Source organism: Artemia franciscana, chromosome 7 (assembly GCF_032884065.1).
Source record: "Artemia franciscana chromosome 7, ASM3288406v1, whole genome shotgun sequence".
NCBI classification, from domain to species: Eukaryota; Metazoa; Arthropoda; class Branchiopoda; order Anostraca; family Artemiidae; genus Artemia; species Artemia franciscana.
In genome coordinates this window covers 28,434,939-28,453,837 of record NC_088869.1, presented here as the reverse complement: position 1 = coordinate 28,453,837, position 18,899 = coordinate 28,434,939, and the positions used below count along the sequence as shown (strand labels likewise).

Sequence of the window (18,899 nt, the reverse complement as noted above, 5' to 3'; positions counted from 1 at the left end):
AGTGTAAACGAAATTTCCTGCTGGTATACGGGAAAATTTTGTATACTCAAAATTTTTCGTAAAACATTGTTGGACGGAGCAAATACGGAGCATAAAACTGTAGAAAAAAATTCCGTGGCTAAAACTATGCTAAATGACGGACTGCTGATGACCTTGAAGATACCAACGACATCAAAATGAAAAGATTCCCCTCCCCCCATATAATCAGAAATTATAAAACACTATTTGAAACATACATTTATCTCATTTAAGCCCCACATACAGTGAAAAATAGTGGAATATTAAAAGAAAAGAAACATAATTCACTACACAATAACAGATAAATACCAATAAAAATATAAGACTGAAAACTGCTTTTTCTTGTAGTCATAATTTCATATTCCTTTTGCGAACTCAATACATCTGAATATTGGAATCAATTAAATAAAACACTGCAATTGAAGTACCAAAAACATCGAAATAAAACCATTCATTGCCCCATGACTCCTTCTTAGGTCTATCCGTACCCGAAAACTACGAGTTTCTACAATTTTCATTTGGTTGTTATGTTATTATTAAGATCTGTTTCGTTGCATAAATTCTCTATTTTGTCGTCACACTGATCCGCTTAAGCGGAAACTTTTGTTGTTTTAAACATGCCCAACCAATCGATTGTAACGCCCTCTTTATCTGGCCGTCAAGCAATACAGCAATCGATAGCACAAGCGCAAGCATTATGTTCAATAGGGATCTTAAAAAAAATATAGAGCTAGTGGGATTATAAAAAATAAGTAATAAAAATTATTATTTTTAATCAGAAGACAATAAGGATTCTACTGATTAGACAAAAGTCAACTAAAGGGATAAATATAACAGAATAGGGTAGTCTAACTTATCTTTCTAAAAATATGCTTTTGTTGGCACGTCAACTAACTATTAATTTGAAGTATATAATCTTGAATAATTTTAGAAATACCCATATTAATGCATAGCTTAGATTTATGGCAGTGTTTGTCTTTTGCGATGGCAATCAGGAAACTTAGTTTCTATAGCTCAATCACGGTACATTTTTTTCCCTAATTTCCTGCTTATTTTCACACATGTTTTTATTTTCAAACTTGGCACCCGCTAGGCATAAACTACAAGCGTAAAACATAAGTGCATATAGAAGTATTTTTCATTACAAATTGAGTTCCCGAGTTTATCTTTAATTCTTCAAAAAAGAACAAAAAAAATAAATAAATATGTGCATTTCGTACAAAATAATGAATTGATACCTAAACCAGAAACAGAGGGAACTTTATTTGCAGGGGTGGTGGGGGTATTAGCTCATTCCGCAGCCTTTACAGGTACAGCACTATTCAATCATAGTCAGACTGCAAGCATCCACAGCTACATCAGGGGGTTTGTCAGATTGAATCACTTGCATCGGACATACATTAGCAATATTTTTGCCGATAGTGACTTGATAAGATATTGCTAATAAAATTAGCAATTGCAACTGACTACATATAACATGGTCAATTTCATCCATTCAGCCACATTAATGACTTAACAAAAAAAAAGAAACACGACGAACCTTTTTCCATTGTTCTGTAAGTCATGCTGAAAGCATCCACCTCTACATCAAGGGTCTACAAAAATCAGTATAAACATTCAGGTATCTAGATCGATTGAAGCGAATATACGTTTGGAATATTTTTACCGATAGTAGCCTGACAATAATACTGTTAATAATATTAGCCATACATGCACCATTGTCAGTTTCATCCGTACTAGCCAAATAACCTACCAAATAACCAAATAACCTACGGCCTAATAGATATAGATGATAACTTATAAGATATAAATGCATGGTAATGTGTCTGGGCTTCATCTCCACCACTCACTTAGGCTGAATGCATGTATTCACACCAAAATCATCTCTACAGCCTTCTTAGGCTATCTACCAAGGTTACCTACACGAGCTGCATTGTGTACGGACACTCACACCATATATCGTTACCTACCATGAGTGACCAGGCACTAGACCTACACTCTTTGAAATGTCAAAAGGATTGCCGAATCGCCAGTTACGTACCTCTTACCACCCATCTCTATCTCGCTTATCCACCTAGGCTACACGTCCAAAACGTACTCAAACCTTCTCTCTCAATGATATAGGCTTCATTCCCAGTGTAGAACTTCTTGCTAACACCAATAAAACATTGAGTTAGGTCAAATAACATTTTCAATAGTGGACCTACAGCAGGAATGAAGACCAGGGAAGAAGGTTCCTACATTTCCTATCCATAACAACGACTTCTCAATAAATTGGGAAATGATTGTGCTGGATGAATGAAACTTTAAGCATGTGCAGAGCCATCTAGATTTTAACTAGAGCCATCTAGTTAGAGTTGAACAGTTTACATTCCAGCTCCTCTATCAACTCCTTCCCTGATTGTACGCTTGAAAGATGCTATAATAAGATGTCCTAAACCAAAAATGTAAATGTTCTTCATCAGACTATTAATGATTTAGCAGTTTTTAATCCAACAATTCAGCTTGTCACAATAATATAATGATAGTATTTCAAATGCAGTAATATTTCAATACATTGTTTCAATTAGGTATGATTTAATGCATAAATTGGATACAGCAACATAAGATCTCCCGAGATATGTATTGCAAGAACACCAGTAAATTCACCTCAGTTCTAAATAGATCTCCAATCAGATAACATAGAATCGGATTAAGACGTATCTAACTCTACAAAAAAAAAACTACACTTAAATACAGACAATAACAACTGCTGTTTCGAACGACCTTTAATTTTAATTTTAATGTCAAGTTATTTTTAAAATGTTGTTTATAATGTTGAGATGACCTTTATTCTGTAGACAAAACCTATCTCGTCTCTTGAATATTACAACAATCCCTTGCACTCAATATAAATTTTGCTAATATCGTTTAGACAAGTAATTATTTTGACAATTGTAGAAAAATTTACACATATTTCCAGAATATTAATCCCACCCTTCGCCCAAAAAAAAGACAACGAATAAATATTTTCCGTACGTTCCATACCTAGGTTTTTTCGCATATTTAACCTTTGGAAAGAAAAAAAGAAAAATAACATACCCAACGAAGCGCCATCTAAGACGTTCCGCTCCAAAACTTCAGTTAAAATTCGTACATCGTTAAAACCAAGATTGACTCCTTGTCCAGCCAAGGGGTGAACACGGTGAGCGGCGTCACTAAATCAGACAATAAAAATTGCCGTGAGTTTGTACATATATGGCGTAAGCTACAATTCAGTACAAAATCCCTTGCACTCTTTTCTACAACTCTAGTACAGACAATTCATAAATATTGGTATATTCATCATTTTAAGGGGAGCCACAGATAAGAAAGCGCATTTAATTGAGCTATTAGACGACTATAGAGACAAGAAAAATAATAAAATACATCAAAGCCATTACCGAATAGCCGACATGTTTTCCTGAAGATCACTTCCAGCAGAAGCAACTTACTAAAAACAAACTTATTAATCTATAAAGATAAATAGAACTCCTTTTTAGTTACTATATACAAGCCTCACTTATATCATTCTGAAGATTTAGAGAGAAATCAATTGTCTTCAGAAATACAATGAGATAACAATCAAGTTGTTCAGGTGACAAATGAGTAAATTACAAACGAAAAAGCCTCATACAATTAATTGGGAACCTTTAACTTTGTACGTTCGTAAGAAAATTCCCTAATTCATGTCCCAAAACGACAAAAGATATATTAGCCCTTTTATACCAAATTTATTTCTTAAGAAGGTAATATGATCCCACTCCTTACTTAAGTCTGCTCAAAATAATACTCATACCCATGCATATACACAAACACTCCAAAAGACATGAACATTTTTAGTACCAGAGGCCATAGGTCAGTTTCCTCATAAATTCTTTTTCTTTACTACACATAATTTGTCATTCTAAGGGTGCAAAATTTAAATAAGAAATGGAAAGAATATATGACGCTTTTTTTCAATAATCAGGAATCAAAATAAGAAAGGATTTACTGTCAAAACTGTCTAGTATTTCAGATATATTTTTTAGATTATTTCAATTTTACTCTTGGAATGACCCATAACCTGTGACTACAATATATCAGTTCTATAGTTATTTATTCCTCACACCATTTTCTAACTAATATTGTTTTTTAAAAAATTGGCCAATCAAATCTTTAAGCATAAGTTCAAACCACCTCAAGTCGTAATGCTCCTCTGAATAATAATATATAATGATGCTCACCAGAGCCCTTCCGAGAGGGTGGGGGCATCGGGGCAGTTGACCCTGGTGCCATGACTGGGGAATCGCCCACTTTGGTCCAATTTTTCAATTCAATTCGGCTTTTTTGCTTACATTTGAGTCGTGAGGGGGGCGCTGTAATTAATTTTTCTCCAAGCACCACCAGCCCTAGGAGCATCACTGGCGCTTACGTATAGCAAACGACGTTATAAGCACCCGAGTTTTCAAAATACGATGTCTATAATATTTCAGGAAGGGCTCGAGGGATATTGAAACTTCCAGTAGGTTTTGGAGGGGAGGTGCAAGTGGTCCTCAAGTTATGACTTGGGCTGGGAGACAGACACTAATCAAAGGTCATTGTCTTTGTTCAGGTTTTCAAAACGGCAAATCCGCGATATTTCAAACACAGCTAGGTAGATCACTTTGATACCTTCAGGGCGTATTTAGGGAGGGGCAGGTGAACCTCGAGTTTTGAATTGGACAAAAACTAAGTTGACCAATGCAAAACCTTCAGGGTGCATTGGGAGAGAGGCAGGTGGACCTAGAAGTTTGACTTGGGGGTTGGAGGCTAAAAGAGTTTGCATTTTAAATCCTTTTACTAATTTTGGCGCTATAAGTAACTGTGGGAATAGAATATATACACGATAAAGTAATTATATAGACCAAAAGACAGTATATGTCGAATCTATTCACATTTATAACAGTGAGTCCACTGCACCTCCAGACCTCTGCGTAATTACATCTACAACATCTACGTAATCCAAATCGGTCGCAGATTAGAGGATACAAGTCATTTAACAGAAAATTATTCCAAAGGGGTTTCTTAGTATATTAGTCAGTATCCGAAAGCTCAATGTCGTAAGTATCAAGTCCGTATATGCATAAATACAACACTTTTTACAGAGAAGGACGGTCACAGATCCTTTTCTTTTCTAAAGGAAGTGATTTCTGGAGAGGGATCACTCAATTACAAATTAACAGTTCTAGCAATCTTCTTGCGTAGCAACAGAGATTACGTTGTAGCATACTGCCTATTTATGCCTCTTCTTATAGTAAAGCAACAATTTTTTGTTCCGACAATTAAGAGGCATCAGTATGAAATCATCGAAAAGCTTCTTAAAAAAAATCATTGGTTTATATTTTGTTGAAACTGTCTATATGCTAATAGATGCATGTTAAAAGTCAGGTTAATAAGGTTTTTGATTTGTTGTTTTAAAAAAAAACGAAGAAAAAAGGGACGCCAGGAGTCGACAAAAATCAGATTTGATTCCTTACTTTTTCTTTCTTAATTTTGTCGTAATAATTTTTAGACCTAATGTGTCTCATTCAGAATCAAATTTCGTCAATATCCTGTTAAGCATATCCAGGGTGCACACACAGCTTTGCAGGCTCAAAGGGCTCATTTAAAATTAATTAATCCTTCGCTAATTTTTTCCCACTTATTCCTTCCTGTATGTCAAATATTAGCCCTAAGTTTCACAAAATAAGCAAACGTCTTACCCGACGAGCACTATTCTCCTATCCGCATATGAGCTGGCATGCCCAAGCGCCAATGGATATGCCGATTTAGTTCCTTCAACTTTAGTGACACTGGGTGGCAGCTGCATGAAGCTTCTTGTAGATTCTGACAAAAATGAAGGTATGAATTGCTCTAAAAAGGGTGTTAGTTCACGAACCACGGAAGAAGGGCCAGATTGCTTCAAACCTTCATCAAAAAATGCATGATTTACGCTATGAACAAATTCTTCTTCGGATTGATTCATGAGTCGTTTTGCTTCGGTTCGAGTTGTACTCCAAACCAAGGAACTAAGTGATTCTGTCAGCTATAATAACAAAATACTTTTGGTAATTGGTCTATTAAAGGCTGGTATCACTAATATGATGGTTACTGATAATCAGTTCCCTCTTTTTGTGGAAACATACAAATCTCCTTGTGAATTCAATTCGATTCAGAAAAAAAAATCTCATAATTCCCTGTTTTCTTTACTCCTCTATTGGCCAATTTTATATTTTTATTTACACAGAACAAGTGTTGCTCTGAATAAGTGACATAACTGAATGAGTTCTTTTATATAAATGAAAACAACTGATTTCGTTTTTACATTACATTACGGTTTAACGGATTAGAAAAGCGAATTTAAGGATTCTCCCAAAACCTTAAGAAACAAATAATTTAGCATTCATCTCAAAAATATGTTTTGGAAGTAATTAAGATCTGGATTTAATACTATTGCTTCGTTTTTACCTGAATATCTTTTTCTAGGTCACTCTTCATACAGTCTTTAAGACAATGAAGTCCCATGAGAATATCTAGGTATGCTGAATACAGACGACACTTAGGATTACTTAAAAATAGGGCATACTTAAGAGGACTACATGTCTATACATGTGTGTTTTTAGTCTAAAAAATAATTTGGCAATATTCACTTGTCTCTTCTTACTACTTAGCCAATAGATGAATAAATTTGAATACCCTATATATGTCACAGATTTGAAAGCCGCTTACGACACGTGTATACCGTAAAAATATTTTGAAAACAAAATACAACTGTAATGAATATATAAAAATACCTTAATCAATCTCTTTACAGCTAAAAACACAAGATTGAACCAAATTAAGAACATGAAAATTATATTTTTATTTTCTTCCTCTCCTTCTTCTACGTTGTCAACATTTTATTAGATGCAATATTTGCGTGTTCTTTTGTTTGCAGATGTTGGCTGTATTCTTAGTATTTACATTAATCGACTTTTAGCATGAGATTTTGACATTGTTCCCTACCAAATTGAAGAATGAAATTGCAAATACGGAGTACCAGTAAAAGAAAATTTTTAGCAGAGAATCAGACTATTTCTAACTGGTAGAGTTTTCTTAGGATGTAATGCAATAAAGTTGATAGGGGAAAACAAAATTTCATTGAAAAACGTCAATCACAAGCTCCGCTAACTTAGTATACAAACGACATTGCAAAGAAGAAGAGTCAATGGAAGCAAATTTTTGAGTTTTATCAGACTGTTTCTACGTGGCAGACTTATGTTAGGATTAAATGCTATAAAGCCCAAGGGTTAGAGCAAGATTTTATCTAATAACGTCTATTAAGTGCCTTGGAAATGTCAAACTCCGTTTTCAATCAATAAAATAAATATACAATCTAAACTTAATGAAAAATAACACTGAAAAGAAAAGAAGCAATTAAAGAATTATACTGAAACAGATGAATTTAAGTATAAATGGACCTGGAGGAGCGAAAATTCGTACTTAAAAGCGACGTAATATCGGTTAAACAATGGGTCGAGGCAGTTTTCGGAGCTTTCGAAGAGACAAAACAAAATTTACGATCAGCATGTTGAAAAGTGTCTAAAACTTACTCACACGAAACAACCACTGTGCAGAATAGGTTTTGCATATTTATTTAAGATAACCATTTATAGGAACTTTAATTTCAATGCTATCTCCACTTTCAAGTTCCTTGCATCATATTTTACATTATTTTAACAAAAAATCACTTTACTAGGAATAATTGCAATGGCGAGTGGTAAAAAGGAAAGAATAGAAAAAATCTAAAAAGAAAAGAATAGAAACACTAGGATTACGATGAAAAACATAAATTGAGCCCAAAAACGACTTATTTCTAGTGACAATTGTCCTTTTTCCATCTATGACAGTCTTTAGTAACCTAAGGGTCTGCCGGGACGGATGTTTACGAGAAGGAGTCAAAATTGAATTTTTACTTTTTTTAAATTTAAATATATCCTAAGTCTTAATTTTTGACTCGCACCCCTACAACTATGGGTGCCTTAACAGTACCTATGGGCTGTAGGTTAGGCGCTATTAGTCTATTCCATTAAATTGGATACTTACAGGTAACAGTGCAATAGGGCCAGTTGGTAGGAAACGTTGCCACGCTGTAAAATTCTCATCAGCCTGGCATAAAGAGAAAAATTAGCGAAATACTTAATTTACTGTTGATTATAATCAACAAAAACATAAACAGATAAAATCTGATGAGGACAATCATTCTTAAAGAACACATAAAACAATAAATATATGCTATAATAATTCTTTTCAACTTTTTTTAGTGTATACTTTTCAACGGGTTTCCTGAAAAGTTAAAAATGTTTTTTTATTAAAAAGCGCTTTGGCGAATTCTGATGACTCGAGCTAAGAAACTTCTTACACAAAGATATGATTTTCAGGAAGGCCAGGGATTGTTGCCTCAGTCTAGCATCCACAAAATGTTTTGAAAGCCTTGGTAAGGTTATTTTGAATCAGAGGATTCCATGCCTTATCATTGTTCCCAACTCCCCATTTTGTAAAGTCTCATATTGGCCTTGTAAAATATTGTTATTCAGTGTAGGTTATAATAAGCTTTATTGCACACATATCATTAAATAATTAACACGAAAATAAAAGAGTTTCATTAGGCTCAACTAAGGATCTTTAAAAAATTTTCGATATCTGATGATGTTGGAAAACAAAACTGAACTTTTAGATTTTGCCTAAAAAATAAATTGACTATTCAAAAATACAACCAGAAGTTTTTAATAATTGATAAATTTCTGTCTTTCTATTACTTAGTCCGTTGAAATTCATGAACTTTGTCTTATTAAATTTGGGTATTTCGATTAAATACGATAACTGTTTATAAAATTTATATCGTATAAACTGCATAACTGTCCCTATGGTAAAGTCTCATACTCGCATTGTAAAAGTGTACTATTTACTTTGGCTACCAATTAGCTTTATTGCACACACATTATTAAATAATTAGCATGAAAATAAAAGAAACTCATGAGGCTAATCTAAGAATCTTTGAAATTTTTTCAATATCTGATGATGTTGGAAAACAAAGCTGAATTTTTTGGTTTAACTTCAAAAAAACTTGCTATTCAAAAATACGGCCAGAATTTTTTAATATTTGATAGATTTCTTACTTTCTATTACTCAGTCTTGGTTTGCAATTTATAAGTTTTCTCTTATTAAATTTGGGTGTTTCGATTAAATACGATAACTGTTTATACAATTTATATCGTACAAATTGTATAACTGTTTCTTTGGTAAAGTCTCATACTGGCCTTGTAAAAGAGTACTATTTACTGTAGCTAACAATAAGCTTTATTGCACACGCATTATTAAATAATTAACACGACACGTGGAGGCTTTGGCGACATATGGCACCTTTTCTGCAAGTGAAAAAAATATGACAAGGAGTGTTACTTCTATGTATAAGCTGATAAATGGGCATGTAGGCCTTTCCAGTTGAACAGAAGAAAACATACTAGGGTGCTGCCGTGGAAAAAGTGGGGTAGCATAGTAGCACTCTATATATTATTCCTTAGCATTAAATCATTAAGGAATCGCTGCGAGAAGTCATTTAAGAAGTTCGTGTGTGCCCGATTCGTTCCTATGCGGTAGCGTTACGTCACTTCTAAAAAAAGGAAAAGATCCGGTTTCTTATAGTTCTTATAGGCCGATAACGGTAGCTTGTAGTCTTAGCAAGCTTTTTGAACACCTTATATCACTAAGCTTGCTCTAAATGATGATAATCAATCCGGTTTTAGATCTGGGCTAGGCTGTCAGCATGCTCACCGTGCTTTGACTTCTTTATTAAAAGATGCCCATCGCACTCGTCGCGTACTTCATTTCGCAACCCTAGACTTGTCTAAAGCATTTGACAGTATTTGTCATACTGAAGCATGGACAGCATTATGCCAGAGAGGAGTAAATCCGTCGGTAATTCACGTGCTTCGTTTCTAGTACTCCCATTCTTACCTTCGCCTTAAGTCATTAGATGATTCTTATTTTGGTCATATCCCTGTTCGTTGTGGTGTAAGACAAGGGGGAATTCTTTCGCCGTATATTTTTAATGCTTATATTGAAAATGTATTATCATAAATATCGACTACGTGCCTACTAGAACCATCTGATATCTCATATCTGGCTTATGCGGATGACCTTCTTCTGATTAGTCAAACTGAGTCTGGTCTTGCCCGTTCAGTGAAGTCACTTACTTCTGCTTTCCGCGATATCGGCCTGTACCTAAATATTGACAAGTGCGAGTTTCTCGTTTTCAACGGTAATAATTGTTCAGAATCACTATACTGCGATGGTTTTAGTATTCCTCGTGTTAAATCGTTTCGTTGGCTTGGTATTATACTGCGATTGGTATTATACTTTCGTCACACTATACTGCGATGGTTTTAGTATTCCTCGTGTTAAATCGTTTCGTTGGCTTGGTAACAGTATGCGATTCTATGAATGCTCTCCGGTCTCGTGCTGTCAAAGATATTAGTGATAAGCTGAGGCTCGGTTAATCTAAGATTGTAGCAAATCGTGGACACTATAGGAGAAGAGCGCTAACTCGGCTTTACTCAAATTTTTGTGATCATTCTGTTCTGGTATTAGGCCACTTCTGTTGACTGGTGATCTAAAACGTATTCGCATAAATTATTACCGGTACTGCAAATTTCTTTTATATCTACCTCGTTCTTACCGGAATACCAAACTGGTTAAAAAGTATTGTGCGACAGATATTAGTGGTGCTTTCGAAAAATTATCTGCAAAGCTAGCTATTGAAGCGCTTTATAGGCTAGGATGTTTTCATTGCCTTATCCGTCTTTTTTCTGTATGTGATTAAATTTGTTTCTTTTGTATTACTTTTGCTGTTTTTCTTTTGTATTTTACTCCACTTAACCTCTGTTTTGTGAAGTGGGTGATAAATAAATTATTATTATTATTAAGGTATTTACAGCACGTGCTGTTCTGGGTCATTACACCTCACCTTCTCGGGCTAGAAGACTAAGCATAAGCTTATTAGGTAAATTTGTTCCGACTATTGATTTGGTTCACTCTTTATATATTCTTATCTTAAGAGTCCTTTTATTTACCTGTATTTAATCTATTTATAATTGTATCTGGAATTATGCGACAGGTTACGAAGTACAAATGTATCATTAAGGATAATCTCTTAAGCCACATTGGCCTGCCATAATATAAAGAAAAAAATGATCAAAATGGGGTTTTTGACCGTCCCTGAAATAAACCTTGAATCACCTTCGTATTCGCATAATGAAACGCTTTATCAACCACTCAGGTTTCAAAGGGTTTGTACAAGGAATGCAAATATAGATCAAATGACAGTTCTCCAAGTTATTTAATTGCTGGTTCGTTTGTCTAAGTGAATGATTTTTTTTTTTTTTAACAGTCAGCTGTTTGCTAGTATTCTTCGATAGCAGTTCAAGAGTTTTTGGATTTTGTACAAATCGTTGGATATTGGTGAATGACTCACTTTTTTCGTTGTTAGGTATTTGGTTTTAACTCTTCTAATTTTGGCTTTTATTGAATTTTATTAATCTTTTAATTTGGTTTTTGATTGTATTTTATTGGTTTGTTTTTCACATTGACTCTCCGCACTTGTTTTTTGGTTTTTTCTTTGTCTTTTTGGGCATGTCCCTTAAATATTTTTTTTTGTTCGCGCTGAAGAAGAGAGGCGTTTGACCTTTCAAAATATTCGTTTTGCTTTTTCAGCATTTTCGTTTGGCCCTGAAAACCCCACTTTTGTTCGTCTCTTCTTTATAAAATATTTAATTTATTATGCATACATTGTATATGTATTATAATTGTACAATGGCAAAGCATAAATGTATTATTTTGATTCTTGTTTTTAAATGCAGGCGATTGCTGCAGGTGACTATATCCCTTTCCATAGCAGGATTTAAGTGATACATATATGAATTCATGGAATATTGACTGAAGTGATACCCATGCAAGCTAATGATTACACAAGGCACAGAAAAATCAAGTGTTACGAACGCATATGACCTATTGGTTGAACGCGCCGAACCCCAAACAACAACAACATCAAGACAACAACAGAATAATAAAATCTTGCTTAGAAAAATATTGATCAAGCTTCCCTTAACTTCTTTTTAAAGAAATAAACGTCCAAGCTCTCACAAGATAAGATTAAAAAATCATTACGAAAAAAAAACGAAAAAGAGTCTTAAGGAATAATCAATGGCATGATAGCCCAGCCGAACTTCCACAGGCCCCGCAAGGATTTTAATAGAGGAGTAGACCTACATGAATTTAAAAAAACACCTAGGCTCCTTGGGGGAGGTACAATATGTAATTATTTTGTTTTGCATATTCATAATTGTTTTTAATTGTTTTATTTTAGTATTTTTACTGATGACAATCACTGTATATTTAAATATCCATTATATTTTTTTATCTTTTTTTTCACAGTCCAAAAGAGGATTTATCCCTATTCGAACTGTTATTTATCGTCATATAAAGGCAGTGTGGTTTTTGATATTACCTGAAGGAGCAAATAAATTTCAGTACATTTAATAGCCTTTACGTTCGCGCGCAGACTTGATATAAAACAGATGATCATTCTACGAAGTAAAAGGAGGGCTTAAAAAATCTCAAATTAAAAGTACTAGCATCTTTTAAATACAAAACAAAATCAGAGAAAAAAAAGCACTCCCAATATCCTCGGTATCCTGTATATCCCCAACACCCTACATAGCATCGGATTAAAATATTTGAGGATTTAATTTAGTTGGGGCGATCAAAGAGTTCATAAAATATGCTTCCAGGCCAACATTATCTTTGCAGCCCAAAGGACTTCCTATTATACAAATATCCCTTTTCAAAGAAAAGATTTATAGATACAACAATTCCTACTACTTCCACCTCACAAATTTTTATAAGTGTATACATGTTACACCTCTTTCAACTCGCGATTGTTTAGGAGCCATCTCAAATGATCAAATGTGTCAAAAAAGATAGTAGGTACGAGTTTCAGATATGATGTCTGATTTCCATCAAATATGCAATTTTCAGGTTTTGAAGTCACTAATTTAAACAAATAGGACTAAAATTGCGATTTTAGAAGCATTATTGCCTGCAACCCCACAGACAATGGCTTAAAAACATGCCTATTTAGCTCATTATAATTCAATGGCTTCCAGATAAATTTCAGAAGATCAGTGACCAAAGCATGCCTCGTTAAAATCAGGATCGTGCAACAAACCTTTGGTCTAAGTAATAGTAGGAGTATGGGCAATCCTACCCAAATACCCCCCCTTTTTACAAGTCTAAACACCGCTATAACAACAAATAAAAACAAATTTTACAAGTATAAACAGTCGAAAGCACCGATTTAGACCTGTGATTATTCGGATGCCATTATGGAAGTGTTCTTCAATTATCAGATGGCTGTATATAAAAAAAAAACGGTAAATAAATATTTCTCATGTGGCGTTTAATTACGTATTTTTTATTAAAAAAGCGAAGGATTCTTCCATCTGTATAATTTTTCTTCGACATATTCAAAGCTCCTAAGGAAGGGCCTTGAAGAGTAGTTTATGCCCAAGCATTGTGTGTGGGTGGTGGGGGGTTCTGAAATACAATGAAGGATACCGTTATACCAATGTCTTCTTTTTTTCTTTTTTTTGAGGGGAGCAAGAATTCATAGTCCCTGTGGGCAGATTTCGACTCAAATTTGTTGGTATGTCTATATTTTTGCATTTTCACAGTACTTTCATGTAGAGAGGGACCCCTCCCCAGGTTAATCAAAAAGTCCACTCGTGCTGACTTTCCTGGAACAATAGATAAATTCTGCCCTAAAAAAACCCCTTTTTAGCAAATCTCAGCTTCCTCTTCCCAAACATTCCTTAATCTACGAGCTCTGAACTTCTTTTGACTCTTAATCGGTAAGCTGACGATCATAACAGTAATTGACTCGATTATAAACGTATTAAACGATTTAGGTTTATCACTTTGATTTGCAATTTCTTTTCACTTTCCTCTTATATAAGTCTCTTTCACATTTATAGGAAATCAAAAGGCTAAACAGAGTCTTTACCTTTAGATATCTATTTTTTCCCCTAAATAACTAACAATCAATGCTACGGTAAATTATGGTAGATTACCATAAATGACAATAAAGCCTTTGAGGATTTTGAGAGGAGACATAGCTATTTATGGTAATTTATGTTCCTGTTAAGCTCGGCTTTATGTTTGATTGTAATTTCAATTCTTTTTAAGATTTCATTTCTTCAGAAGAAGAAACTCCTACTATTGACATCTTACATAAGCTAATTTATCCACGTGCCTATTTCCTACGCCAAAATTATTCGTTGTACTTTTGGTATATACTTTAATTTCGAATAGGGAGGAATCACAGCAAGGTATCAATAAAGCTATAAGGTATCAAGTATAAGGTATCAAGTATCAAGGTATTAAGTAATCAAATTGAATCAAAATTAATCTTACATGATTCCTTTAAATTGTCCTGCATTACTCTTCATTGTTTTGCTATGGTTTGTTATTCTTTCCTCATTACGCTTGACTTCATATAGAACAAATATGTCACAACAGTCTACCAAGGGAAAAAACTTAAATTTGCTTTCATATTAGACCTGAATTTCAATATTGAAACAGTTGAAAACACATGTTGCAGTACACAACAGTTGAAACAGTAAAACAAACACATATTTTACTCACCTCAGAAACTCCTAAAGTTCCAACAATTGAAATTTGATCGTAATTCCAGTCGATATACTTGCAACTCTGCATAGACCGGCGAACCAATGAATTGAAGCCATCAGCTCCTACCTATATAAAAGGTCAATGCGTTAAGTTCAAAACACCAGAAATTTTCAGTGAGCAGGACCAAAATCCTTAACAAATAATTAGAAACAATATAACAATTAAATTTTACAAAAAATTTCCGTCACTAAGGCTTTGGTCGCGAAACGTTTGAAGCAGTTTTTGAAGCCGAATCAAAGTATTGTTAGTGGAAAATATTCTATATTGGTAACCCAATCTAAACAGAAAGAAAACTTTGATTGTATCTTAAAAGTTGCTTTTTCTAGCCCCTAGTGACCAATTTTGATCAAATACACATTGGTATGCTTAGCCCAAAGACGTTGATTTTATTTTATTTATTTATATATATATATATATATATATATATGTCAAAAAATTATATTACATGAGCTATTCAGAAGCCAAATCAATTAACCCCACTACTAACTTATATCCGACTACCGTTAAAGGTGCCAAGAGCCCCTAATGGGAAACTTTAATCATATATTCATTCTTTTACACTTCATTGTACAACTATAAAATTCAAGAAATTAATACACCATGTACCAGATAGTATTTTTCATCAGTTGTTCCAATCAAAAATATGATTGATGTACATGTTGCCAACGCAGAAAAAGACTGAAGACTTGAGATTGACTACACATTGAGATTAATATATAGACTGTGCTATGTGGTGTGTTTGTGCATTTTTTATACAGAGAGTATTTTTCACTAATACAATATATAACTTGATCTAATTTTCATACAGTAATAAAGTTAACCTTAACTTTGTAATGGCTATAGGGAGTGGATTTAACAATTTTGTGCCTCTGTAACTGGTATTTTCATTCGATTTACCTCTATAGCTCGTTACCTTTACAAGTCGAATTTCGTGTAGAATGACCTCTATAACTCCAACCATGCCTAAGTGGAACTATGCGTAATTCGAAGAAAAATCGTAGACCCCGTGAATTTCACGGTAGCGAGGATCGACTATGCATATTATACATATATATAAATAGTATAGATTTCGAGTTATAATATGTAAAGGTAATTATCTGGAAAAAAAAAAACAACTGTTTTCCTACTTCGGTAATTCAGAGAGACAGGTAATTTAGACACTTTAGCGAGACATTGAGCCTACTCTCCTACTAAATTAACTAGGACAAACCATACAGTCAAACACAATCAACCAAAAAGAGAGGTCCATAAACATGCAACGGGATCACTAGTAAATATAAACCATCATAAATTAAAAAAGAACACACATTAAATCTAATGAGTTAATTCCCAAGTGACCACAATTCACCATAGCTCCTAAGAGGAATACACAATATCCTATATGGGTTTCGGCACTTTAAATTCCTGACCCAGGCATAGCGACGCACCTACCATAAGTTCTTTGTGATATTCCTTTAATGGGCAAAGCTTGTGAAATACATACATATTAATAAAATCAAAAGATATAGACAAAATCAGGTTAGATATATCCTTGCTACAAACCAGCTAGCAAATGAGCCCCAAAAAGATTTTTCAGAATAAACATTTGTCCCAGATACAGCAGATGGGTTAGAAGATAAACTGCTTTATTTGTCTCTGGGATCCATGATAGTGTAACAACCTTCCAAGCTGGCACGGGTACCATATACATAAATCAACCCCAATCAAACAAAGAAAGAGAAATTAAATAAAATTTCCTTAAATATTATTTGATAATTTTCGCGTATTCACTTAAAAGTTCATTATATTGAAAACTAATTTTTTTGAATTACCAAGTGATTTTATTCACTGAAAAACCTCACGAGATTAGTCTCTGGCTTAAAATTTCACATCTATTTTCAAAATCTGTACAATTACTGCAAAATCTTACAAATTTGGGTCAAAGGCTGAGTATGCGATGTTTCAATGTATATTACTTTCTGGGAACGGGAAATTAACAGCTTCAGAATCGAAATTATATTATATTTTTTTTAAAACTAATTCATTATTATCAGACTTCTGAACTTGTACCATGACTAGGTTCCAGAATTAAGTCGGATGGGTAAATATTTTTAGAAAATATAATAACCTCGTCACAATTTATAACCAAAAGATTATCCGAACATTTTTTCATTTCTTTAAAGAGACTATTTAATATTATTTGGCCTATCCTTATATATCATGTAATTATATTCTGGTTGTCTTAAAAACAAGTCAGCCATAATGGACAGGAAATAAATAAGGATGAAGAGGTGAAATAAAGTAATGAAAAAATTTTCAAACTAAAAGGTAGAATAGTCAAGACACAGGGTCTGTTTTCACAGTTGGAAAAAGTTTGGAAGAATAGTAAGGTAAGTCTGTGAACTAAGATTAGAATATTGAACACTACAGTAATGACAGACGCCACATTTGGCTCTGAAGCAATGGGTATTTAGAAAGTTTATTAGATATTTTCCAGAGGCATTGTCTAAGGACCGTTTTAGGTAATCATTCAACTATCGAAAAATCAATCCATATATCAAACAAAAAGCTGTAGAAAAAAACATGGTTTGATCTCACTTTCTAAGGATAAAAAGAATAAACGGTTAAGATGACTAGGCCGTGTTTTACAGATAAATAGTTGCCAAAGATTATGTATTTGGCCAACCATCTGGACCAAACAAAAAACAGGTCGTTCCCGAAGAAGATGAAAATAGGAAGAGATTTAGGGGAAACTACATCTTCATGTTAGGAGGGTAAAGATTGAAATTCCAAACATATTGGGAGGGAGGAGGAGCATGAACAGCTGAGTTAGCCTCAAGTGGCTTGACGCTACAATGAGTTGTTAGTAGCACTAGCAGTAGCAGAATCCATTTTACTAAATATCCTGCAGATAATTGATTACTTAATAAGTGATTTTAATGCTATTTTTTTAAAGTAAACTTCTTATCATTAGAAAAATAAAAACACAAAGTAAATTTAAAACAAAATTAAAAGTGACAAGCAACACTAAACTACTTACAAGTAAATCTGTTTCCATTGTTGATCCATCTTTAAAATGAATCAAGACTTTATCTTCCTCCTGATGAGGTAGCTCATATCTGTCAACTGATGATTCATACTTAACTTCAACATTTGCTGGCAACGCTTTCTCAAGGGCACTTAAAACTAGACCAGTTTCAACAATATATGATAAGGTGCCTCTATATCCAGAGTCTTGAAATGAAATCATAGAGTCAGTACAAGCTTCCCAAACCTACAAGAAAAAGATTCTATAACAAGAATGGCAACCCCAATTTAAATGAAAATCAAAATGATAGAACAAACACACAGAGCCCATTTCAAAACAGAAAAAAATTAATAGTCTAATTTTTTGCTAGCAACAATGTTATATGTTACGCTTTGAGAACTATTCTCTCTCTCTTTTTTCTTATTTCTTACAGTAAAACAGTACATCATAGTGTTGTTAACAAAAAAAAAAAAACACACACACAAAAGGAGCAGATACAAATGCAAAAAAATAAGGGGAAAATGAAATTACATGGCTATATAAAGGCCGATGTAACTAGTGAAAATGAAACTTCTTACAAATAACAAATGAGTACTTGAAGAATTAAATTCTTGTCAAAAATTTATTATTGTTTACGCACACAGAAAGGCTCTTAATATAATCTATATAACATTTGCAACATCTGGACTACTTAGAATTGCATACAAAATAGATTTCTGTTGTAAATTACATGTTCATTTCGTTTCAGCTACAAATGAGAAAAATTAAAGGATATTTTTTTTCTTTTTTTCTGATTCCTACCTTCCACATCTTGAAAACTAATAAAACTCTGCCTCTGCCACCTGAAACCAAACTCTATTTCTATTTTGCACTAATATTTTCTTAGCATTACATACTTCAGTTACCAAAAACATTTTACCTACTTATGATATTTCTTTACCATATAGCCTGTGTTTAACTATTTTTCCAGTTTCTTTCATTTGTTTTTGTGATAAGACAAATTCTACAACAAAAAGCTACAATAAAATCGTTATGTGTGTCTATTATTCTAGGGCTAGGGATATAAATGACG

General features: G+C 33.5%; 1 protein-coding gene across 1 annotated transcript in view; it reads right to left on the bottom strand.

Annotated features, from left to right (window-relative positions):
- LOC136029103 (ubiquinone biosynthesis monooxygenase COQ6, mitochondrial-like) overlaps window positions 1–18,899 on the bottom strand; it is a 37,246-nt gene that overhangs the window by 4,751 nt on the left and 13,596 nt on the right. Inside the window, exons 3-7 of the mRNA XM_065707170.1 lie at window positions 17,840–18,073; window positions 14,776–14,886; window positions 8,122–8,184; window positions 5,760–6,082; window positions 3,100–3,215 (exon numbers count right to left, since the gene is read on the bottom strand). Coding sequence (XP_065563242.1) covers window positions 3,100–3,215; window positions 5,760–6,082; window positions 8,122–8,184; window positions 14,776–14,886; window positions 17,840–18,073 — 847 coding nt within the window. The remainder of the gene's footprint in view (window positions 1–3,099; window positions 3,216–5,759; window positions 6,083–8,121; window positions 8,185–14,775; window positions 14,887–17,839; window positions 18,074–18,899) is intronic.